At 40.3% G+C, this 26,351-nt stretch overlaps 1 protein-coding gene across 7 annotated transcripts in view; it reads right to left on the bottom strand.

The window, feature by feature from the left end:
• NTRK2 (neurotrophic receptor tyrosine kinase 2) overlaps window positions 1-26,351 on the bottom strand; it is a 381,718-nt gene that overhangs the window by 87,047 nt on the left and 268,320 nt on the right. For 6 of the 7 annotated variants that reach the window (XR_008376955.1, XM_053576758.1, XM_053576767.1 and 3 more), the window contains one exon: window positions 11,735-11,865. The exons of the other annotated variant lie outside the window; for it this stretch is intronic. Coding sequence is in view for 5 of the 6 variants with exons in the window: in XM_053576758.1 (XP_053432733.1) it covers window positions 11,735-11,865 (131 nt within the window). In the remaining variant the exon portion in view is untranslated. The remainder of the gene's footprint in view (window positions 1-11,734; window positions 11,866-26,351) is intronic. 7 annotated transcript variants of the gene reach the window in all.

Here is a 26,351-nt window from a genome sequence, read left to right as displayed (position 1 = left end):
GACACTGGGCTTGTCACAGTCCCTCTGCTCTCCCCAAACTGTTTAGAGTTAGAATCCAACCTAAACTTTGTGTCCTTGTCACAGAGGAGGAGCAAGGTGTGTTTATCTTGACCATTTGTTCAGGTTGGTTTTATCCATGAGCATGCTGTTGGCTATTTAAAAAAAAAAAAGAAAAAAATCCACCCTCTGTTTTGTTTTGCTGAACTTCTCGGTAGAAAAACAGCAGATGAGGCCAGAAGATGGACTTGGAGGAGGTGGGGAAGATGGAAGCCATCATTTGCCGGGTCCTTCTCCTGGGCTCTTGGACCAAAACACACACTGGAGCATTTCACACATGTGGACTCACATCCTAGTTGTAGGTACATGTCTGTCACCATGATTCCTTTGACAATGGCAGTGTGCCCTATTCTTTTTTTTTTTTTTTTATCACCGGCTGCCTGGCCTAGTGTCAGACAACTAAAGGAACCCCTGACACATGAGATCTGTGCAGAGTAGAGATGAAAGAGTGTGGGGAAGAAATGACAAGTGAATAGCCGTTGGGAAAGGTAGAACATGGGACCACGTAAGAAGCAGAAATGATGGAAGAACCAAGAAAGAAATCAGTGGGAGGAAACTGCTTCCAAGGTTGAGGGGGGCTGTCCGGTGCCTCTTTCTTGGTGAGCTGACCCTAAACATCTGTGTTCTCCTTCCAGTCAATGGACAAATCCTAACAACTGTGGTGCTCACATAGAAGGAGTTCTAGCTTAGAATCAAGATATCCATGTGCAAACTCTGGCTGTGCCCTGGACAACTCTTCACCCTGATTTTCTTCTCCGTAGAGTGAGGGTTGCAGTATCATCCTCTACTTCACAGGGAGGATGGTGCCAGGTAGTCTAGGTTGGGATGATTTCCAGAGTCCCTGGCAGAGACAGACATTTGGGCGATTTGAATTTGAAACCACAACCAGGCCCGCACTCACTTTGCTCACAGAAGGATCTGAGAAGGCCCATGGTGCATGGATGAAGCACAGCACTGACCCAAGGTGTGACAGCAGCAGTGCTCCCGGAGCTGGCACTTCTTCCTGGATGGTCTGCTGAGCCCTGAAAAGTGTTGGACTACACACTGAGATTCAGCCCTGGGATCCAGTCTGCTCAGGGATGCAGGCTCTTTGCCTCAGAGATGCTCCTTCAGAGGCTGCTTTGAGTCACTGAGACAGCTTATTTCTAAGCCCTCAGCCTATCTTCATCCGTGAGCTGAAAACATGCTGACCCTTTCAGGTCATCATCACAGGTTGTGAACAAATTCCATGTGTAATCTTCCTGCTCAAGTTTTAGCTATTTAGTGTTGATTCAAAGCTGCTAGGCTTGAAAGAGGGAGGGACAGTGAAAGAGGGAGAGTCGAAGAGAAGGAGGGAGAGATCAGGTTTTCTTTTTGGTAGCACCAAACTGAAAGAGTTAAGAAGTATTTAATATTTCCATATCCCCAAAGCAAAATTCTATGGAAAGGAGCCCATTTTCGGTGCAATGTCAAAAGCTGTGTTTTAGTAACATTTTTGGAATTAAGAGAAGGGATTTATTCATGGGACAAATGCATCTCACAAACCTGGCCTCATCCTATATGCCCATCCATTTTTGCATGTTTTTCTAAATTACGATTCAATTCTATTTTAAGAGATTCAGAAAATATGGTGGTAACGACTTGGGCAAAATCATCCTCTGAATTTGGCACGCGAAGGGCAGAATTTTTCTAAGGGTGGAACCCTAGCCAGATAGCAATCAGAAGCTGGAAAATCCTGCTATCGACCCTATTTATAAAAATCATCTCTGTTTTAGTACCAGAGCTGATTGTCATTTCACTCAATTATGTGAGGCTTGGCTGGTTCCCTGAGTCCCTTGGCAATGCACTGAGGCCATGAGTATGGGGTGGCAGCTTCCTTCACTGACAATTCCCTCCACTTCAGGTTCCTTTTGACAGGCATATTTGCCCAATCACTGAGCATTGCTATTTTCTTTCTCCTACTGTCTGCTTTGTAGCTTCATTTCTTCTTATTCCTGATGAGTTTCCTGACACCCTGAAGCTGCCATGCTTTCTTGAAGACAGTCACAAGGGAGAGGTCTCCTCCAGAGTTCCAGAGAGATAGTGCCTGGAGTGCATATTGATTCAGAGTTGGAACAGGGAAGTAGCATGAAATGAATTTCAGCACAGAACTGAGAACCTAGTGAAGGTGAAATAGAAGTAAGGGCTAAAACAAATAGAAAACCAGAACTCATCTGCAATGCTGTGGCAGAATCTTAAGGTTAACGGTTAGCTAGTAAGAGAGGCAAGAGGGCATCTTTGAAATCATTGGTGTAATAGGATATCGTGAGACACGACAGACCATCATGCACTTCAAAGCAGAGATGGGTTAGGAGAGAGAAGGTCAAACAGAGATTGGGTCCTTTTTAAAATACTGATCTCATATTGTTTGTATTGCCTTTCAGAGATCATAGAGGCATAATCTTTGTTTAGGTGAAAGACAAAATACAGAAGATATTATTATGGTAAGACCTCACTGTGCCCAATTCTCACCACTATGTTTAAAACATAAAAGGAAATGAATAAACTCTCAAACCAAGCAACCAAAAGCATAAGAATGTTTAGTTAATATGCCCAAGTTCCTCTGGGTCAGGATCACTGGGATAAGATCCATGGCTAATGAAGAATCCTTATTCTTCTAACATCTTCTGGACATGCACTGCCCAACATAATAGCCAACAGCTACATGTGGCTAGTGGGTGCTTGAAATTTGGCAAGTCCAAATTGAGATTTTTTTTTTTAAGTGAACATTATACACCAGATTTTGAAATTTTAATGTGAATAAAAGAATGTATAATGTCTCATTAATATTTTATATTACTAATATATTGAAATGACAATATTATAGATATTAGAGTTAAATAAACTATACTGATAAAATAAATTTAATATGTTTCTTTTTACTATTTTAATGTGCCTACTAGGAAATTCAAAATTACAAAAATGACTTGGATTTGTGGCTCATATTTCTATCAGACTGTAGTGTTCTATAAAAGCCACTTCTATAAGCTATTAATGAGTCAACCTTTTCTTTGGAACATTGGAAAACACTGCTAAATTACAAAATTGAAAAAGAATTAAGGAAGACTCCCTTCTTACAGATTTGTTCCAGGTAATGATTAGCCAGGGATTTAAAGTGAGCCTTAGTCACAATGCCACATGATTCTTCTAATTGATTGGGTCTTCCCTAAAAAAAGGGAGAGAAATTATCTATCAAATTCTTACAAAAATTGACTTTGGAGGAGTGTCTTTTAATAAATTTAAAGATAGAAAGAACTTGATAAAATAAAATCTTAGAAACTATAGTAATAGTACTAGTAAGTAGCACTGGGTCACTTCCCGACATCCCTACAAGTGTAACAACTAATTAAATGATTGTATGAAGATATCAATGATGAGGAACACTCAGAAAGTGCTTGCTACATGCTAGAAAGTAACCCTCTGTGTTTATCAACTCAGCTAATTGTATATAACTGGCCTTCAAAAGGACCTTAATTGTGTACCAAGTGACAACCTCCAAATATACAATTTATAGCCAGGGTGCTAACTAACTGTTACTATCTTTATTTTCACAGGCATTATGGCTGTTATGGCTCAGATCTAACTAGTGAACCATCCAAGGGAAAATAGGAAGTTAAGTTCTAATCATATACAGTAGAACCTCTGTAGTTGACCACCTCCCTACATGGACCACCTCCTTAAGTTGACCTAATTTTCACAGACTAGACATGCACCAATGGAAGTTCCTTATGTTGACCACCTCTGTATATTGACCAATTTGTTACAGTTCTTTGGGTGATCAACTTATAGAGGTTCTTCTGTATGTTAAAATACTTGCAATAATTTGGGTGATAAAATTGATGGTTTATGCTTACATCGAGTTGCAGATTAGAAATGATGAAAGACAGAAAACGAATTCATAGCAACTGCCAAATGAGAAAAATATTGAATCAAAAGAGTAAATCAGAAGTTTCCCTCCAATATGGACAACTGCAAAGTATTTATAGGCTTTAAATACATGAGCATAGAATTGTTTAAGAAAATTTCACTCGGTATACAGGAGCTAGTGCATCATGGAAGATCATGACTACCATTGACTGTGAGTTGGTCTATCATGTTAACATAAATTGAAAAGTATAATGATTATTCCAGTGAGTACTTCCCAAAGACACAAAGGTTTGAAAGAACTCTTCCAGCTACAGTTGATGCCAGATGAGTTCACATTAGAGTGAAATGTACTGCTTTGGTTTTAGATTTTCTGAAAAGATATGGATAAACTGGAGATAAGCCAGAAACGAGGGTAAATAACAAGACAAAAAACAGATCACCAAAGGTTAAAAGTTGAAGCTATTGGGAAAGGGAGATTGATGAGGCAACTTAGTAACCTACCTAATTCGAGTGCATAGGGGATTCTTACAAGGAACACAATAGGCTCTATCTTATAGCACAAGTGTGTGCATGTGAGCACATACACCAGAAAAGAAAGCACTTCCACCAAAGAACAACAGAAAATTTTTAAGTGATGTCTGGACAATAAAGAAAATCAGACACTATTAAAACCTCTGCAAATTCTGTTCCCAGAGTCTTGTAAAAGTGGAATCGATAGTCAGTGCTTTCTGCAACATTATGTCCTGTGCAAATGCACAGACTTTTTTTTTTTTTTAGGGCAATGCTGACAAATGTCCTCTTAAATAACTAATCTTTTCAGCCTTCATTTTCATTGTGTGGATTTCACATACAAATGTAAATGGGAAGGTGGGAAGGAAGCAGAGAAGAGGTGAGCACCAACATAATGACTATTGTAAAAAAAAAAAAAAAAGAAGCCAGAATGAGAATAGCCATCTGTCTGAGAAATAAACTTGCTGTTTAGAGCACTTGAGTCAATGAGCTCTTAGTGCTCTTTTCCATCTAGGAATATTTTCACTGTTCCAGAGTTAGAGAGAATGAGCTTTCTACTATCCTTGTCCAGATTCTGAGACGAGTGGCCCTAGTTGCATCCTTTCCCAACGGTGGCCTTTTCTGTACCATACAGCCACCTTAGATGACTGGGTTGCACAGAGGTGTCCTGGCATGAAGACTAAGTGGCATTACAGATGACTGATTGGAATGACAGGGCCCATAGTATTTTTCTTCTTGAGGAATGAGAATATGAGTCACAGACACTATGAGGTCACTGTCAAATATTAGGGTGCACACAAGAGAAAAACTCAATTCAAGTTGGGGGGAAGGAAAGAGGTGGAGGGAGGAGGCCTGGTGTGCTCCCACCTAATGGGCATGATGTAAGGGTATCAGGCACATGTCCTGGGTGTGGGACATAATTACAGCAGGGACTTTATCTAACAAATGAAAACATTGTAAGCTAAACATTTGTACCCTCATATGAATCTGAAATGAAAAAATATATATATTAGGATACAGAAAATGCATTAGTGGGGGAGCCCAGAGGAGAATCCCTGAAGGTATGGAAACTGGGCTTGTTACATCCCTTCTGTTCTCCCCAAATGGGTTAGTTTAGTTAGATCCAAACTAAATTTTGCATCTCTGTCACAGTAGAGGAGCAAGATATGCTTATCTTGCTCAGGTTGGTTTAATCCATGAGCTGGATTTTGGCTACTTTTTGAAAGTCCACCCACTGCTGAGAAGATGACAGTCACTGGGGATGCCTTGATCCTGAGTGAGCTGTTCCAGTTACAGTTACAGGGAGGCCTGGATACTCTATAGTTCCCACTTAAGTTGGTCATCTTTCATTTCTTCCTGCCAGATCTCTTTCCCCCCTTCCTTTGGCTACAACATCCCTAATATTCTTCCAGGCAGCCAATACTTTTCTACATTTAGCCCTTATGTGTTGGGTAGAGTTGACCCACTCTTCCATTTCCAGAGTTGGGTGTGTGACTCAGACCTGGGTAATCAGAATCATCCATTCCCCTGGGCAGAGGGTCTGTGACACAGTGAAGATGAGCAAATGTGAGCAAGCCTGGATTTCTGCTTAACTCTTGGATTGTTAGCATGGCAGGAACGTAGCCCACAGCCATTGCTGTCAGGCTTTAGCACAATGTGGAAAGAATCTCCCTGAGAATGAAGCCAATACAGAAGAAAAAAGAGCCAAAGGATGGAGAGAAAGAGAGAGAGATAGAAGAACTATTGATTTCCTGGACCCGGCAGTATCTGAAACTAGGATACCAGAAGCTGGGTTTGCTAGCAGCAAGGTTTTCTAGGAGCCAGTCAGTGCCCTTTCCTGCTTTAACCAGCTCGAGTTGAGTTTCTAATGAACATGATATTGTTCCTTTTATGAAAGCTGAATATGATGTTTTGCTTGTAATCCCCTGAGGCCAAAACACTCCTTCAGGAATCTGGTTTTCCTTATTTCCTTTTAGTCCCTTGAATTAAATTTCTACTTGAGGAAAATATGAACGTGCCTCTGATACTTATATACAAATAAGCACCATTAACAAACTCCCTTACATTCTTTGATGAGTAGCATTGTGTTGAATGTCCTCAATTTGATTTATAGGGTATCTGTAGAATTCAATAAATGAAATTGTGCTGCCCAAATGAGCACTGCACTGAGGTATAGTCCTAGGTCTGACATTGAAGGACCTCATTCAAGCCACATGACTTTGGTTGGGTTATTTGCCTTCTTTGGATTCCTATTCCCTATTGACAAAGTGGGGAAGTTAAACTAAAGAATGTCAATAATGGGTGGCGCCTGTGGCTCAAGGAGTAGGGTGCCCGTCCCATATGCTGGAGGTGGTGGGTTCAAACCCAGCCCCAGCCAAAAACCACAAAAAAAAAAAAAAAGAATGTCAATAATATACCCGTGTCTAAGTAGCAATGTAACCATTTCTAGGATGATTTTTCATTATATTATTTGATATATATATATATATCATTTTTACAGGTGCTCGCAGCTATAAAAGTCTTTGTCTATCAGTAGATCATCAAATTCTTTTTTACCTAGACATGCCAATTGCCAAGTCTTAACTTCCTTGAAGAGTTATTATTTCCATGTTTACCCATTCATCCATCCATCCTCCCATCACTCAATAAGCATGTATTGCATGCCACCTACTACATACTAGGAATCATATTTAAAAGACACGGTTCCCACGCTGGAGAATATGCTGCTCTAACAGTGAAGACAGACATTTAATAGCATACATTAAAGAAGCCCACGAGCACATACATAATTTAAAAACTATGATAAATACTATAAAGGACAAGTACAGATGTTTTAATAGCGTACGTTTTGGAGATCTGACCTAGGTGAGGGTGTGAACACATCTAAGAGGGAAATATTCCCAAGGAGGGAAAACTGAACTGAGAGCTAATGGACGAGTGGGAGTCATTTGGACCAAGGGGTGGAGCAGGGACCATCTGGACACAGAAATGGAAACAGCATGTTGGAGGCTACTTTTGGCCTTCCTTGGAGTAATGTGCAAAAGGGTCTATCAGTTAACTATTCCAAAACTCTTGGTGGAGAAAAACAACATCATTTTTTCTGTTGAAAAGAAGGAATTCAGAAACATGAAAAGCAAAAATCCTATGCTATATCCCAAAGAAAGTACTTGCCAAATTCAGATTTCACTGTTTTTTATTTTGCCAAGTCTTCTTCCTGAGCAACATCTCCAACTGGCTTTAACTTACACCTTGAGAAAGTCATTTAACTTCCCTGAGTCCTGATTTTCTCATCTATAAGGCATGAGGCTTGGGTTATATATATGATTTCCAAGGTTTCTCTCATTTTCCACATATTATGTCTCTAGAAATACTTCTGAGTTAGTGGTGAAGGAGAAGAGGAAACACGAATCCCACAAAGCACACTTGTGGCTATATTTGAAAAACAAATATCAGTGCACATTCATACTACAAGGGAACGTTGTAGGAATTGTAACTCTTAAAATGCAGGTTGGATGGAGCCAAAAATAGCTAACGCGTCCACAGTTAATGCAGGGAAACTGCCACGAAGCGTTTCCTTGGTAATTGACTTACTTAAAGGTAAAGTAGCTCCATTTGATCAAAGACTGGTTTCTTGGCTTCTCATCCACTCTATGATTTCTTTGATTGTGATTCAGTGTAAAGGGAAAAAATGACTGACAAATCCACTCCTCTACAAAGCGAAGGTCATCCAAAAATATTGAGAAAAGAGCAATCTAGTTGGGCCAAACACACAGGTACTCTCACAAGAGAGGCCTGCTAGGCCCTGTGCGCCCATAGTGTGCACTCGAATCCTAGGATCACATCCATCCTAAACAGGTTCCGGTGGATCCCTTAAGCTCTGAAATCATTGGCACCAGAATTTACAGGAGTCTGACATCTGTCAATCTGAATGTAAAGGCTTAGATTTCAAATCAGAGTCAGCTCCTTCTAGAGAAGGAAAAAGGACAATGGCTGCTATTTCTTAGCATGCATAATCAATGCTGCAGGGGTTGCTAAGCAACAGCAGAAAGGCTGTCAAACATCCCTGGGTGCCTGCAGTGGGAGAGGAGTGAGCCTGGCAGCAACTCCACAGAGGTGAGAGGCTGTGCAGTCCCTGAAGCTGCCTTGAGTTTGTTTCATTACTTAAAATATCCCTTTCTAGTGGTCAGGGCTGAACCATAGACATTTTCCTCCCAGGCTCCTTTGGATAATCTTTCAATTAGCCCAAAGCCCTGAAAATGAGCAGATCAAGCTGGCAAGAGGCAGTTCTGTGAAAGGTCCATGGGTTATTCTGATCCAGTTCACCCTCCAGCTTGTGTCCAGTATGAGGCTACAGCCACTGAATCCAAGACAGTTGAAATGAACCTCCTCTAAGAAGCTTAAAATTATTCTAGCAACTACAAGCAAAGCCTCCAATTTCAACAAAAAATTCACACGCAGAGTCACAGACATGAGCTTTCTCAGGCTAGTGATCATGAAGTTAGAATGAACTTTTAGTCTGCATGTACTCTGTCCACCCTATTGAGATGATAGTTTTGTATGAATTTCAACAAGGAGGGGATTCTAGCAAAGGGAAGTCAGCATTTGACAAAGCATCAATTCCCCACCCCCCACCCCCACTTTTTCAACAGTGTCGACTAAAGAATAGACACTCATCACAGGTCATTAATTTGCAAACATGTAGTTGGCAAAGGCAAGTATGTAAAGCCTAGGTCCTGGGTCGAGTTCAGAGGTGTAATTGAGATTTAAACCAGAGAGTGGCCTCAGTGACAGTGGTGATGGGAAACATACCCAAACAGCAGCTTGTGGTGGACAAGAAAGTCGAACGTCATATGGTCTTTTTCAAGGCCAGCCCAGGTACCAGTGGCTGAACACTGCTGTCAACAACTAACCCTTCCCTGTTAGTAGTCCAAGCCCTGAAGTCCTATTTCAGCATGTGTTTAGAGGGAAATATAACACATAGCTGGATTTAGCTGTGCAACGCCCGCTCCAAGAAGTACAGAGAAGTAGGTACAGGATAAGGAATGGTACTAAGATGAATGGTTATACCCACTGAGAAATTTTTTATATTTATCTCTTTGGCTGAGGGTTTTCAGCTTTTCTTATGCTACCATCTAGGATTCCCTATTCTTGCAAGATTTTGTCACATTCATAAATTTCCACTTTGTGACACTATGAAGTAAAGCCAGAGTCCAAAGGCCTAATTAGCTTCTGGAGTGGCCTCCAAGGAGCAAAATGTGGGTCCGGAATATGAATCCAGGGTCTTTAGTTTATCTATAACACAGGGCTAGGCTAGGATTAGATGTTCCCTAAGATTTTTCCAGCTGCAACATTTGATCAGACTATGAATTGATAAAAATAGAGCCACTTTTTGGTCCAATTTAACCAAAAGAGAAAAAAAAAAAGAAAATAGCAAAAGAAGAAAGCAAAGACTGAAGACATAACACTGTAGAATGTTTTGAACATTTTGTGCTAAAAAGAAAAAAGAAACTTTTTGAATAAATGAAAGAAAAGATGTAGTTTCGATCCTAGCAATTAAACATCCCCAGAATCACTGCAGGTTCTTTCCTTGGCCACCTTCTACGCCATTCAACCTCATCATCTTTTCCTCACCCCCCATCTGCTCTCCCCCTCCATTTCTCTATCCTGGGAGATCCATGTTTACTTGATATATTTTACATTTGCCATCCCTAGAAAGGTCTGTCCTTTATTAACCCCAGTATGCAGCTTTTGGGAGGCTACTCTCAGAGTTTAGAAGTTATCATGCCACCCTGGTGGTTTCTTTCAAGGACAAGGACAGCAAATGCATAGTTTTTCCTCTTGGATGAAATCTAACAAAAACCATTTAGTCTTTAGGATGGGTAAATCCAAGAATAATTTTATATCTCTCCTCAGTTACTCATTAGGTATACCTGAAACATTTTAATGCTAAGTATAATAGTCACTTGATTTTTAAAAATGAGAAGTTGTCCTACTTACAACTAGTAAACAAATGCCATTCATACAAACATCTCCTATTTGGCAGATATAAAAGACAATAAAAACTCAATCGTCTTATATTAAACCAAGAAGTTACATTTTGGTACAATTGGCCATGTCCACATTCATTTGGCACTCAATTCATTTTCTAAATATATGCTTCTTTTAAGTGTGTTATATATACCACCCAATACTTCGGTGAATTTTTTTTTTTAATTTTGACAATGCATATGTAAAATATCTGCTCAAGTTGTTCGTGCTATTTTTGTTAATTCTTATGTTCTAGAGAGCTCAGTGGAAATGTTAGCTTTTTCAAAAATAATGTTTATCTTATTGAATGCCACGGTTTCTTTTTGAATTTAGGAGGGTATGTCTATGATAAAGGACTTTTAGACTTGTTTATTTTAGTAGGAGTCCCATGTCTCCTAGGGTGTTGGAATCCACAGGAGATGCTGCCCAGCCCAGATGGAATCAGGTATGCACTACAGGGCCTTGGAAAGGTCTGGGAGAGAAGAGGGAGAGAACTGAGTGGAGCAGAGGCTGCCAGGGTAAGTGACGTCCACAGTCCTCCCTCTACACCGTGAACCTGAGAAACACTTCAGCTGAGCTTGGTACAAGTACCAGGCAATCTGAGAAGACACGTTTGATTCTTCAGGACCAAGCTAATTGGATTCTGTTTGACCCTGCTGACTCCCATGTGGAATTTAGATAGCATGGACTGGGAAGAATAGCTCAGAGCTATTCGTAGCCTATAGACTGATCAATTGCCCCCCCTCCCAGAAGAACCTTTGATAGCTTAATGTGCCCCAAACATCCTGCCCACTGCCCATTTAGTTAAAGGAATTTGTTTTTGTTTGTTAGTTTGGGTTATTTTTAATATAAAGTCCACTCTGTTGCCAAGGCTAGCGTGTGGTAGGGTCAGCCTAGCTACCGCAACCTCAAACTCCTAGGTTCAAGTGATCCTCCTGCCTCTGCCTCCCCAGTAGCTGGGTCTACAGATGCCTGCCACAATGCCCAGGTAATTTTTTCTATCATATTTTTAGAAGAGACAGAGTATTGCTCTTGCTCAGGCTTGAATCCAGTTATCCTCCTGCCTGACTTCCCAGAGTGCTAGGATTATACATATGAGCTACTACACCCAGCCTAATTAGAGGAATTTGAATAAATCCACCGTAGCAGACACAATTTTCTCCTGGATTGGCCACTAAAATATAATAAAATAAAATAAAACTTCCACACATTAGTGGGACCACAGATAATGAGACATTCTGGAATGTTCTCTTACCTTCACTGCCACCAAGATCTTGTCCTGCTCAGGACAGAGGTTATAGCATTCAGCTAGGAAAACTTTTCCAAAGGCTCCTTCGCCTAGCTCCCTTTTCAGAACAATGTTATGTCGCTTGATGTGCTGAACAACTGTAAAACAAAGACAGAATGGAAATTGGAATTGAAGCGTGCGGAGGGCAAGGCAGAGGGCAGGGAGTCAACGGCCTACACCTGAGCCTGCAGGCCCAACGTTCTCTCCTCTGCACACAGGGAACCAAAGGAGAAGCTCATTGTCCATCTTCACAGTCCACCCCAAAAGGCTGGAAGGAGGTTTCATCAGCTTGCTCTCCAGAATGCAATTATTGTATTTGATAGGACTATAGTAGGGGCCTATCTGTTGGCTACAAAATATCACTGATGAACTTTACAGGCTAGGGAAGGGGAGAAATGAAAAGGAAATTAACATTAGTGGCAAGCCTCTTTATAAATCCGTCTTTGCATGTATTTGTTAGTCATGTGTCTGGTTGGGCAAGGCAGAGAGAGAGCCAAGAATGCCTAATTCTTGTTAAGCCGTCTCTGACTCCTAAGGGAGATAGGCATAAAGGACACAAAGGGAAAAATGCAAGATTTGGGCAGTGTTAATGAAAGCTTTAGCCTCACCCCTTCTGTGAGGTAGGCTGGACCATGGTGGTATCCCAGGGACTTCTTTTGCTTAGACCAGAAATACCTAGACTGTGCCAGAAGCTGGCTTTCTTAGCCCCTTTCTTAATTCAGGACTCAGTCCCAGCTCTCCAAAGATCAATCTAGGGAAGAAAGAAGAATATCTCTCTGTATAGTCTGGAGCAGAACTAGCTCAAGTCACTCATCCTGATGCCTTCCAGGGCAGCAGGGCAGCAAGGCAGTCAAGGGTCCAAAGAAACTCACTGGCTACAAGGTGGACACCAAAGAGATGACAGACCTAACAAGAGAAAACACAAGGAGACTCTGTAGAGGACAAACCTCTAGTGCCAGCCTGTGCACCCAGCACATAAAATGTTACCCCTTAACACTGGTAGCCCCTGGGTCTTGACCGTGTGCTTTTCTGAAGTCCTTGTCCCTGAGTGGCAGTGAATTAAAGAGAGACTGCGGTGCCCTCTAGAGCTGGCAATGCATGGCCACCGATGTTCCCTCATTTCATTCTCACAAGCCTATTCTCCTCTCTGAATTTTATAAGTGGAAAAACATCTGTAGGAATGTCAAGGATTCCATCTGGGAGTGGAATTGGGATCTAGAACCAAGTCTGTCTAAATCCAGAATCCAGGCTTTGTCCTCTCCCCCACCAAGTCTCTTTTCAACTGTAAATTGCGTTAAACAGGACAGGAGACTTGATTTACGTGAGAAATAGAGTATAAAGTTAAAATGATCCCTGGGCTTCCTCTCTGCTCAGTCCACCCTTCAAAGTCCAGTTCGAAGCTCCCTCAGAGAGCTGTCTAGGACCACTTTGAGCACCAAAGCCCTCCCCTTCTCAACTCACATGCATTCAGATTTATCCTCCAATCATTTCACATCTGCAGGCACCCAAGGTTAAGAGGGAGCCCTGTACCTCTCCAGAGGCCCTGGGCAATACCTCAGGTGCTAAGCACAATTTAATATCACTGGAGTGCAATCTGACAATTTTTCTTGGTTGTGAACTGCCTTACAAAAACAAAAAGAAATATAAAGCATATCCCTGCAGTACAAATAATAATAATTGTAATAAAATGAATACTTAGGAACTCAATATCTCCTTTAAGAAATAGAATATCACTAGTACAGTAGGCGCATAACCGTATTCTTTCTCGATTGTATCCCCGTCCCTATTTATCTCCCAGGGATAATCACTACCTTAAACTTTGTGTTAATCATTTCCTTTACAAGTTTGCTGCCAATATTATATCCCTCATAAGAGATTGCGCAGCTTTGCCTGTTTTCATGCCGACATAAATGGAATCATACTATATGAATTCTTCCATATTTTGCATATTTCACCCAACAATACCCTTGAGACTGAGTTATGCTGTGACACTGTGTGTGTAGTACTAAATCTTTCCCTTTTACAACTTTATAATATTCTGTGCAAGGATGATACTACCATGTATTTACCCGTTCTTCATTGATGTAATACCCTGTACAATTTCTTTCTAGATACAAATTTATATAAAATGCAAGTGGTGATTAAGGCTTTGCTTTAATGGGATTTTTTCCTTCTGATGATTCATATGGTTTGGAGCTGAGAATGGCTCTGTGAGCCTCTGGGAACTCAGGGTGATAAAAATCAAATGGTCTTTTTCTGAGCAACAATATTAATGAATATAAGAACGTATATTAATTTCTCTTGCTCCAGTAGCGACGTCTGAATTTAAGAGGAGAGAAATGTGTTCATTAGGTAGAGTGCCCATATGAAGACACAAATGTAATTCTTGCAGAGAATTAGCAGCCCTATTTAAATCTAATATTTAACTCCCTGGTTGTCACATGTTCGGTGGGAATTAAATTGCCACTTGATTTACATCACACTCTAACCAGACCAAGGCAAGTATTTAACATTTTTTGCATTTGATTTATACATTTTTTTCTTTTCATATTCCATGCAAGGGGGAAAGTTGGTGGAAAGTAAGTTTTAAAGCTACCATTTCATCATTTTCAAAACTAAAATTGATTAAACCCAGTTTTCTCCTATTGACCTTGAAAGCAGTAAATGCCTCTTTTCTTTGGGAAATAGGCTACTTACTGTATTTGCATTTACTCGCTTTGTTGTGCTTTGGGCCACAGATTATTTGCATGGTGTCCTGTTGCCAATGTTTTCTGTATAAATAGAATAAATTTCTTTTTCTAAGACTGAGGCTACTTAGGGGCATAGGTAATCATTTTGTGTTTGTATACCTGACAGGTCTTGTAGTAGTTTGCATACAATTGGTAGTATACAAATAGTTTTAGAAAAATACATGTGCCACGGGACTTTTTTTTTTTTCTTTTTGCTTATAAGGAAATAGTAATTTCAACCTTTCCCTCCAAACTTGATAATTACTTATTGATGATTATTCAAAATTTGATGTTTTAAAAAACTTTTTGAGCTTTTAAAAATAATATCTGTAAATGCCAAGCACTGTTGATAATAAAACCAAGTTGTTTATCCACGTAAAAAAAAAAAAATACATGTGATAATAAGACCCACAGACAGATAGTGTTGTACTCTATTATCTCAGTTAACTGACAATAACCCTATTAAGTATATAGGTGATAAAGCAGCCCAAACGCTGAGATGTCAGGGGTAGACTTCTAATCTGAAGCTTCTGTATCACTGAGCCAAGAATTTCATCCCATTTTGCATCAAGAAAGCATCAGGACTTATCTCAAGCTGTCCCATTTCCCATTTCTCTCTAACACCACTGCCAAGTCCCTGGTTATCCAGCTTCTCACCCCACATTTCTCATGTTTTCCCTGCCAACTCTCAAAAGCCCCTCACCTCCCCCTGAACACCCTTCCATGGTGCTCTGTGGGCTCACTGCCAGTATCTCCACAAGCTCCTCATTCCCCCAACTCTCATGAAAAGTCCCTCTCCCTCACTGGCTCAAATAAAACCTGAGAAATGCACTGAGGACCCCTGTGCCTTTCCCCTTTCCACTCTCTCAAATGGATGCCATTCCCCCTCCCTCTAGCCCAGACACATCAGGGCCTGCATGCCTTACTTCTGCCCCTTGCTCCCTGTCCCTCCTACTAGAGCCCCAGCTATCTGAAGATCTATCTTCGGGAACCACTGCCTTGCACCGCCTCTGCCCCCTCCTTGTTGACATCTCAGTGACTCCCCTCATCCACTGCACTCTTGGCTCACACTTTCTCTCTCCACCTTACCTGTGCCTTCCTCCCCAGCCCCCAGCCCAAGACACAGAGAAGTTGTGGAGCTTGCCTAAGCTACAGAGACAACAGACTGCCATTTCTCCTATGTCTTTTAATAGTGACGCTAAGAGTCCAGGTTTGGTTCAGCTGTTGGCATGGCATTGAGCTGACTTCTGAGGGTCAGACCTTTTTATTAAAGGAAGCCATGCACTGATTCACAGTCTAGACAAACTCCTATCTCACTATGGACTGGCACTTGGAATATCACTGTTTTGAAGAGACCCATGAACATTCTGATTCAGTTTTTACAAAACATTCTGAGTAAAGCAAGCTTAAGGATTGATTCCATGATTTTTTTTTTTTTTTTTTTTTTGAGATGAATGTCTTGCAATGTTGCTCAGGCTGGTTTCAAACTCCTAGCCACAAGTGATCCTCCTACCTTAGCATCACAAGTAGCTGAGATTACAGACTCCAGCTAACACACCTGGCAAGGATTCCATGATAAATAAGCTTTTGTGCCATCATGTAAAATTCTTACATGCTTCCTTTCTCTTAGACTAGTCAATTCTCCACTTTTTACTTCAAGGACTCGAGTAAAATCACCTCAAACTCAACATGAATAAGTGTAATAAAAAATAAAATAATAAGGGGTAGTGCCTGTGGCTCAAAGGAGTAGGGTACTGGCCCCCTACCAGAAGTGCTATGTTCAAACCCAGCCCCAGCTAAAAACTGCAAAAAAATTAAATTTAATTTAATTTAAAAAATTAAAAAAATACAAAAATAAGAGCTCAAATTCCACCATAAATGATTTCCTGAATTTGGAGGAAAATTCAAAACAGTACCTCCTAGGTGAAGGATTCAATTACAACTCAGACTTTACCTAACAAATATAAACAATGTAACCTTCGCATTTGTACCCTTCTATTAATCTGAATTTAAAAAAAACTTATAGTAAACTTTCTCTTTAACATTCACCCTGCCAAAAGAAAAGGGGGTCTCCATGAGAGCTATAACAAACACACCACCAAACTCATATGGTCTGCGCACTGTCCGGGCATCTTTGTCATTGATGGAATTTTCCAGAGTGGAAATGTGGCAGACATGGTCATTTGTCTCATGAGTACCAGAACGGCACAGATTTCCAGTTTTGAATTAACAACACATCATAGTACTGAAATGATGCATCGTGTCACCAAGTAGCTCCACCAGTTTGCAGACAGGCTTGCAGCTTCAGGTTGCTTAAGTTGAATTCCTAGCACAGAGTCCTCTCAGAAGTACGTGTTCTATATATATATGCACACGGGCAATAGGAAAAGGATTCATCCATGTCTACATCTATTATCACTAAATCTAAAACTAATTTAAAAAATAAATAAATGTAATTTTATCCATTTAACATCTTAAATAGGAAATGTGTCTTTCCTATTTCCTCAATAACAGGGTTTCGTAAAAGCCCTTGGCCCAGTGGACATAACCTCCTCAATACGAAGATCTTAAACTGAGACATTTGTTGAGTATCTAATATATGCCAAGTTCTAAGGGATCTGCAATCAAAAAGAAAGGTATTTTAAGGTTTTGACAAGACAGATGAAGAGTAATATGCTCTAAAAGATAATATGCTGTGTTAGGAGTTCCTGAAGATTTCTCTGTTCCCCTGTAGTCTTAAATGCCTGCCTTAAGCAGTTCTATCGCCAAGGATTGGATGTTGAAATAGAAAGAGAACTCCAAGATCATGGACATCAACTCCCCTGTGTTCAACAGCTCAGTGAGTGAGGCTGGACACAGTGATATGACCTTACCAGGGCCCTATGGCCGGAAGGTGACCAGACTAGATAAGACTTAGCTCCCCTGCCTCTCATAAGCGTGACCCTTGGACTCTATAACATAAGTCTCTAATTGGGACTGAAGACAGTGAGGGTTTCCCGGCATCTAAGCGAAAACAGGTATTCCATTTAGTTAATATCTTTTTTTCTAGAAATGCTTGAAACATCCATATTTACCTTCTGAAATGAACTAAATATCTCATAATGAAGAATTTCATGAGAAAACTGCCAATATGCATAAAGTATGGGTGTGAAAAGCAGAAGGTAAAAGTTAAACTCTTTGAAAATTACTTGAACTTGACTTAAACTACAGTAATTTTATTACTTGACTTAAACTACGGTAATTTTATTACTTAAAAAAGTAATAAAAATTATTTACTAGATGTTTTAATGTGGGAGTAGCATATTGAGTCAGGTGAAACCATCCCCCTACTAAAAATAAATTTGTGTGAAGGAAATTATGTTTTTAATTTCATATGCATTTTGTATTAAGATACACATTGGTACTAAACTGAAAATAAATGCAATTAAGACCACAGACATAAAATACTCCAGGGCAAGTAAAGGGCAAATATTCATAAATAATATTAATGATGAAATAGAGCATGTAACAACTGAGCTATTCTTAAGCACTTTTCAGTAAAAAAATCCCAATGCACATTACCATCAATTAATTTCCATATCCCTCCAAATGAGGTCAATCGTCGCATTTATTTTACAGATGACACCACAACTAATTGACTTACTTGTGGTCATAGAGCAATCCACTTACTTATCTTTTCCCAAGGACTGTTTCCAATGAAATGAGAAAATAGAGAGGGAAGAGGGTTCCTAACATGTGCTGATTGCTAATATGGGCCAGGGAGTATGCTGAGAGATTTACAAGAGTTATCAATCTTCATAGCCATCTGGTAGGGTATTCTTACCTCCATGTTCATAGCAAAGAAAAAGGAGAGGATCAGATATGCTGATAACTCATTTGAGGTTAATCAATGAGTAACAGGATTTGAATTCTTTCCACTATGTACTATCTTTCCTTGGCCTTCGTGGGAAAAGCAAAGTGAGATAGAAAAAGCCTGTGAGTTTGACTTTGCCTACCTCGGGAATCATGGTTCTATTTTTATCATCTTAGTACAACAAATCTTTACTAAGAACCCATTTTTATTGGGCCTAGAAAAAGGGAGGAGTAAAATAGTCATTGTTCTCAAGAAACTTGTAAACTCCATGTACGTTTATCTATCGTCCCATTTACTCATATCTTTACTTCATTCACAAAAGATTTTAGGCATTTTATATGGCACAGAGAAAAACAAAAACTTACAAAAACAACTCAAGTCAGGAGACATGAAATAGGAAAAAATCTAAGACAATGCTTTAAGTAGAAATGCAAATGAGCAAATTATAGTGTCCCCCAAAGTTATTAAATTTGAGTCATAATTTGAGTTTCAGCTTCCTGGCAGGAGAAGCCAAGAGGCAAACACAATCATTTATAAAATTTTGGCTACCTGTAAGTAAAAGCACAGAGAAAGTAAGATTGTTCATGACAGTTTTCAAAGGAATATATGTAATGGATTTTACACAGAGGATGCTGCCTGGCACAATGATTAACATCCTCAACAATGTCCCTAGAGTAAGAAATGAGTTTCCTAAGAATATTTCTCATAGCAGAACTCAACAACAGATGAACATATGACACAAAACCCACCCTCAGCCAAAGCATTACACAAGGAGTCCACAGCACTTAGCATCATAATGGCATAAAAATAAACACCTATGGGCATACTCAAAAACGCTTTGGGCGTAGGATTGACAAATAGGTGTAATTTCCCCTCACCCACTGCTGAACCTAGAGCTCAATAAGCAATTAAAACTATTTTGTAAATTAATAATACTATGAACATATAAAAATAGATGGGTTATTGATAAAGAGAAAACAATGGTGGGAAATAGGGCATTCACTGGAGGGTGGAAAGTGTGTGTGGGGTGCGCGGAAAGAACAAGGTGAGGAGAAAGAAAAGTCCAGGCTGTGTTTAGGAAATTGTGATTTTTCTTGGGTTTTCCTGAAGAGAAATGGCAACATGCAGTAAAAGCATAGTGAGGCTGGATCACACAGGGCCTTGAAGACCTCACTAAGTAGTTTAGAAAAGTTCTGACACTAATAAATACAGACTCTCAGACCAGAGACTTCATTCTCTATGCCTCCAATTCCTCATTGCTAAGTCAGGGAGTTGGGGCTAAGTGGCAGCTGAAGTCTGCTGCAGCCCACACATTGCACAGTGTGGCTGACATCATGTGTGAGTACGGGGCTTGTATACACTAGTTCTGGGGATCTGCTGAAGACCTCTGTGCATGGAGAGAAGTGACAGGACAAATCATGAGAGAGAGCCATCCAGCTGCAGTGGGAGTAGAGGCAGGAAGGCCAGTTAGGACACAGCCCTGGAACATAGCGTCCTGCTGGAGGCTGATGCAGAGCCAAGGGGGGCACCCTTGACTCACTCACCCATCTTTCCTCTCCACCCATTGTCTATCAGAGGTGCACAGCTCAGCGCAACTGACTCTTGTGGGAGGTGCTGTCCATAGCCAGGGCAGCTGGGGTCAAATATGCAACCCCAAAGAGACAGAGATGTTACCAACGACTAATCATGACTATTAGGAAAAACAGGGAGAGAGAGAAGATGAGACCAAAATGCACAAATCAAAGGCAGAAGAGGGGGCCACAGATGAAGACCCTGGAGCTACAGAAGGCAGACTGCGCTGGTGAGAGTCCTGAGTGGGACGGGAGGGGAGGGAGTAGAGGCGGCAAATGGAGACTGCCACTGTGTGTGAGAAGTCAGTCCAGAGAGAGCAAGTGGCCCCTGCAGATGCAGTGGGGGCGATTTGGAGGTTTAGGGTGTTGGTAAATTAAGGGGAATCGTAGGTGGTAAGAAATTAAACAGGCAGAAAAATAAAACAAAAGAAAGGAGGGAAGGAAGAGGACAAAACTGGTGGGAGAGATCCTAAGTGGGGTGGAGGGTGTAGAAAAATTCTGAACCAGAGAAGAGAGAGGATGAGTGAGTGACCTTCTGAGGGCCTCTACCCAATGCATAGCATAGCACTTGGTCACCAAGGGAGCAGCTGGATTTTCAGGGATTCCCAAGGGGTCTATAAGCACAAGTCATCCTGAGCCTTCAAGCTCAGCCTGTCAGTCTTGCATTTGGTGCCATGAAGAACAAGACTCCTGTAAAGCCACCAGGTGCCTACTCAGATGCCTCATACAGCACGCACTAGCAGCAAAGGAGGGTTATCCATTTAACCTGGATATCACAGCAGATAAAAGCAATAGAGTTATTTACATTAAATCCTCAAAACTTCTTGTAGAAAAAAGCTGAGGGGGGAAAGCCCCAGAAATCTTTCAAGCTGTTAAACTGGAAGGAGCACCACACTTCAAAATACACATACGGTTCAGCCTTCGCTTTGACATCCCCTAACAGCCAAAATTATATCTGTTCCACACACAGGCATGTGGTAGAGTTGGATTGATCTGCCCTGACAGCTCTCCCCGCTGGAACAATACTTGTCAGTCAGTCCCAGCAATGTTTGTATTTTCAAGAATCATTATGCAGAGAGATTATACAAAATCCTGGCAGGTGGGCCAGACAGTCATAACTGCCTACCCCTCTGACTTTGTATCCTCGAGCCCGAAAGTTCTTCATGCTCTAAAGGCTGAAAACATACCTTTAACATTCTTCTTTCCCCCTCCCAAGCTATTGCAGAAGCCTCCATGCTGATGCCTGTTTAATCACTGGAATCCTCCACTCCTGGGCCCTCCCCACTAAAACTTCCCTTCCTTCAATAATTTATCTAGCAGCTACTGTGGTTTTCTGATTGACTTCTTCAAGTTAGCTGGCCTTTACCACGATGCCTCTGGAGGAATGTTCCCACTGCAGAAGGAATCTTCTGTTTTTGGCAGGCATGGCTCAGAAACCACTCCATGGTCATTCAGGGAATGAACAGTTTATCCTGTCTTAAATATATTGAGCATCCTCACTGTGTGAGTGCTCTAGTGAGGGGGCAGGACAGGTAAGAGAAATACACAGATAAGAATGTGATCAGAGTGTGATAAATGGTGATGACAGGGATGAGCAAAGGGCTGTGTAACTGGGCAAGTCGGAAGGCTCCATGGAGTCATGGGAAACAACTCCTTTACAACAGCAGGTTGGAGTTTTTATGAGGAATGCTCTGAACATAAGAAGGAGCAAGCTCTTAGTCCAATAAGCAATCAAAATCAGGGTGCTGTTTTATGAGTTCTGGAGCTTCATGCCAGTTTTCCGGGCTGCCTTCCTTGGTTGCAGACCCTCCTTGATTCCACAGAAAGGCTCCGTAGAACTCATAACCAATGACATGTGGCCACTATCTGAAAGATGGAGGCTCATAGGCAATATTTTCAGGCGCATCCCAAGTGCTGCCCACCTCTGCCTGAGTTTCTGTCCAGTGTTAATGCAAAGCAGAATCCTGGGGTATTTCGCTCTTCCATATGCTTATTGGAGAACTCAGACAGGCAATGTTAATATTTATTTCCTTAAAGGATTTTATGATCCTTCCAGCATCTTTCAAACAAACACTCCCCCATGCCCTGATTCGCCATTTACACATCTATGGGGGAAAAAAAAACTGGTGCTGTAGAAGATTCAGGGATGAATAAGAGGAAGGGGAAGTAAACAGTCATTACACGCCCATCAGCTGTGGGCTAGGCATTGTGTTAAGCATATTATTCAAACTTCCTTTTTTTTTTATTAAATCATAACTGTATACAATGATATGATTATGGGGCATCATACACTCACTTCATAAACCATTTGACACATTTTTATCACAGTGGTTAACATAGCCTTTCCGGCGTTATCTCAGTTACTGTGCCAAAACATTTACATTCTACATTTACCAAGTTTCGCAAATACCCCTGTAATATGCACCACAGGTGTGATCCCACTGATTCCCCTCCCTCTACCCATCCCCCCCCTTTCCCACTTCCCCCTATTGTTAAGTTGTAGCTGGGTTATAGCTTTCATGTGAGAGTCCCAAATTAGTTTCATAGTAGGGCTGTGTACATTGGGTATTTTTTCTTCCATTCTTGGGATACTTTACTAAGAAGAATATGTTCCAGCTCCATCCATGTAAACATGAAAGAGGTAAAGTCTCCATCTTTCTTTAAGGCTGCATAGTATTCCATGGTGTACATATACCACAATTTATTAATCCATTCGTGGATCCATGGGCACTTGGGCTTTTTCCATGACTTAGCTATTATGAATTGGGCTGCAATAAACATTCTGGTACAAATATCTTTGTTATGTTGTGATTTTTGGTCTTCTGGGTATATGCCCAGCAGAGGAATTACAGGATTGAATGGCAGATCTATTTTTAGATCTCTGAGTGTTCTCCATATATCTTTCCAAAAGGAATGTATTAATTTGCATTCCCACCAGCAGTGCAGAAGTGTTCCCTTTTCTCCGCATCCACGCCAACATCTCTGGTCTTGAGATTTTGTGATATAGGCTAGTCTCATTGGAGTTAGATGATATCTCAAAGTAGTTTTGATTTGCATTTCTCTGATGATTAAAGATGATGAGCATTTTTTCATATGTCTGAAGGCCGTGCGCCTGTCTTCTTCAGAGAAGTTTCTCTTCAAATCCCTTGCCCAGCCTGTGATGGGATCCCTTGTTTTTTTCTTGCTGATGCGTTTGAGTTCTCTGTGGATTCTGTTTATTAAACCTTTGTCAGAGATATACCCTGCAAATATCTTCTCCCATTCTGAGGGCTGTCTGCTTGCTCTGCTTACTGTGTTCTTAGCTGTGCAGAAGCTTTTTAGTTTGATCAAGTCCCAGTAGTGTATTTTTGAAGCTGCTTCAATTGCCCGGGGGGTTCTCCTCATGAAATACTCACCCAGACCAATTTCTTCAAGGGTTTTCCCTGCATTCTCCTCTAGTATTTTTATAGTTTCATGTCTTAAGTTTAAATCTTTAATCCAATGAGAGTCTATCTTAGTTAATGGTGAAAGGTGTGGGTCCAATTTCAGTCTTCTGCAGGTTGCCAGCCAGTTCACCCAGCACCATTTGTTAAATAGGGAATCTTTTCCCCACTGAATGTTTTTAATTGGCTTGTCAAAAATCAAATAGCGGTAAGTAGCTGGATTCATCTCTTGGTTCTCTATTCTATTCCAGATATCTACTTCTCTGTTTTTGTGCCAATACCATGCTGTTTTGATCACTATCGATTTGTAGTAAAGTCTGAGGTCTGGTAGTGTGATTCCTCCTGTTTTCTTTTTATTTCTGAGTAATGTCTTGGCTATTCGAGGTTTTTTCTGATTCCATATAAAACGAAGTAATGTTTTTTCAAGATCTTTAAAATATGACAGTGGAGCTTTAATAGGGAGTGCATTGAAATTATATATTGCTTTGGGTAGTATGGACATTTTGATAATGTTGATTCTTCCTAGCCATGAGCATGGTATGTTTTTCCATTTGTTAACATTTTCAGCTATTTCTTTTCTTAGAGTTTCATAGTTCTCTTTATAGAGATCTTTCACGTCTTTTGTTAGGTAAATTCCCAAATATTTCATCTTCTTTGGCACTACTGTGAATGGGATAGAGTCCTTAACTGCTTTTTCAATTTGACTGTTGTTGGTGTATATAAAGGCTACCGATTTATGAATGTTGATTTTGTAACCTGAGACGCTGCTGTATTCCTTGATCACTTCTAGGAGTTTTGTAGTAGAGTCCCTAGTGTTTTCCAGATACACAATCATATCATCTGCGAAGAGCGAGAGTTTGATCTCTTCTGACCCTATATGGATACCCTTGATCGCCTTTTCTTCCCTAATTGCGGTGGCTAAAACTTCCATTACAATGTTGAAAAGCAATGGAGACAATGGGCGGCCTTGTCTGGTTCCTGATCTGAGTGGAAATGATTCCAATTTAACTCCATTCAATATGATATTGGCTGTGGGTTTGCTGTAGATAGCCTCTATCAGTTTAAGAAAAGTCCCTTCTAGACCAATTTTCTTGAGTGTTCTGATCATGAAGGGATGCTGGATATTATCAAAAGCTTTTTCTGCATCAATTGAGAGAATCATATGGTCTTTGTTTTTTAATTTGTTTATGTGCTGAATTACATTTATAGATTTATGTATATTGAACCAGCCTTGAGACCCTGGGATAAAACCAACCTTGGTCATGATGTATAATTTGTTTGATGTGTTGCTGGATTCTGTTTGTTAGGATCTTGTTGAATATTTTTGCATCTATATTCATTAGTGATATTGGTCTATAATTTTCTTTTCTTGTTGGGTCTTTTCCTGGTTTGGGGATCAGGGTGATGTTTGCTTCATAGAACGTGTTGGGTAGTCTTCCTTCTTTTTCTACATTTTGGAACAGGTTGAGTAATATAGGTACTAATTCCTCTTTAAAGGTTTGGTAGAATTCTGACGTGAAACCATCTGGTCCCGGGCTTTTCTTTTTAGGGAGGTTTTGTATAGTTGATGCTATTTCTGAACTTGATATGGGTCTGTCCAACATTTCCACTTGATTCTGGTTAAGTCTTGGAAGGTGGCGTGCTTCCAAGTATCGGTCTATTTCCTTCAGATTTTCATATTTCTGAGAATAAAGTTTCTTGTAATATTCATTAAGGATTTTTTGGATTTCTGATGAGTCTGTGGTTATTTCGTCTTTGTTGTTTCTGATTGATGATATTAGAGATTTTACTCTTTTTTTCCTGATTAGGTTGGCCAGAGGTTTATCTATTTTATTGACCTTTTCAAAAAACCAGCTTTTTGATTTATTAATCTGTTGTATTATTCTTTTGTTTTCAATTTCATTTAATTCTGCTCTAATTTTGGTTATTTCTTTTCTTCTACTGGGTTTGGGGTTGGAATGTTCTTCCTTTTCCAGTTGCGTGAGATGTCCCATTAAGTTGTTAACTTCCCCTCTTTCTGTTCTCTTGAGGAAGGCTTGCAGTGCTATAAATTTCCCTCTTAGAACTGCCTTTGCAGTGTCCCAGAGGTTCTGATAGTTTGTGTCTTCATTGTCGTTTTGTTCCAAAAAATTGGTGATTTCTTTCTTAACCTCATCTCTGACCCAGCTATCATTCAGCATAAGGTTATTTAACTTCCATGTTTTTGTATGGGTATGCAGATTCCTGTTGTTACTCAATTCAAGTTTTATTCCATGATGGTCTGAGAAGATGCATGGAATAATTTCTATTCCTTTAAATTTACTGAGGTTAGACTTGTGACCTAAAATGTGATCAATTTTGGAGTAAGTTCCGTGGGCTGATGAGAAGTATGTGTATTCAGTTTTGTTGGGATGAAATGTTCTGTAGATGTCTGCTAAATCTAAATATTGGATGGTTAGGTTTAAATCTAAGATTTCTTTGCTCAGCTTCTTTCTGGAGGATCCATCCAACACTGCCAAGGGAGTGTTGAAATCTCCAACGATTATGGAGCTGGAGGAAATCAAGTTACTCATGTCTGTTAGAGTTTCTCTTATAAATTGAGGTGCATTCTGGTTGGGTGCATAGATATTAATAATTGAGATCTCATCATATTGAGTATTACCCTTAACAAATATGAAGTGACCATTCTTGTCCTTCCTTACTTTTGATGGTTTAAAGCCTACTGTATCTGCAAATAAAATTGCAACACCTGCTTTTTTCTGATGACCATTTGCCTGAAATATGGATGACCATCCTTTCACCCTGAGTCTGTATTTGTCTTTTAAGTTGAGATGTGACTCTTGTATGCAACAAATATCTGGCTTGAGTTTTTGTATCCAGTCAGCTAACCTATGCCTCTTTAGAGGACAGTTTAAGCCATTCACATTGATGGAGAGTATTGATAAGTCTGGTGGAATTTTGGGTATCGAGTTTTTCAAAGGTCCAGTGGACATTTTTAATCCTTTCGCCAGTGTGGAAGTTGGAGTTTGA

The sequence above is a fragment of the Nycticebus coucang genome, chromosome 2 (genome assembly GCF_027406575.1).
Source record: "Nycticebus coucang isolate mNycCou1 chromosome 2, mNycCou1.pri, whole genome shotgun sequence".
In the NCBI taxonomy this organism is placed as follows: Eukaryota; Metazoa; Chordata; class Mammalia; order Primates; family Lorisidae; genus Nycticebus; species Nycticebus coucang.
The sequence above is the reverse complement of the archived record's forward strand: the minus strand, read 5'-3'. Positions and strand labels throughout refer to the sequence as shown.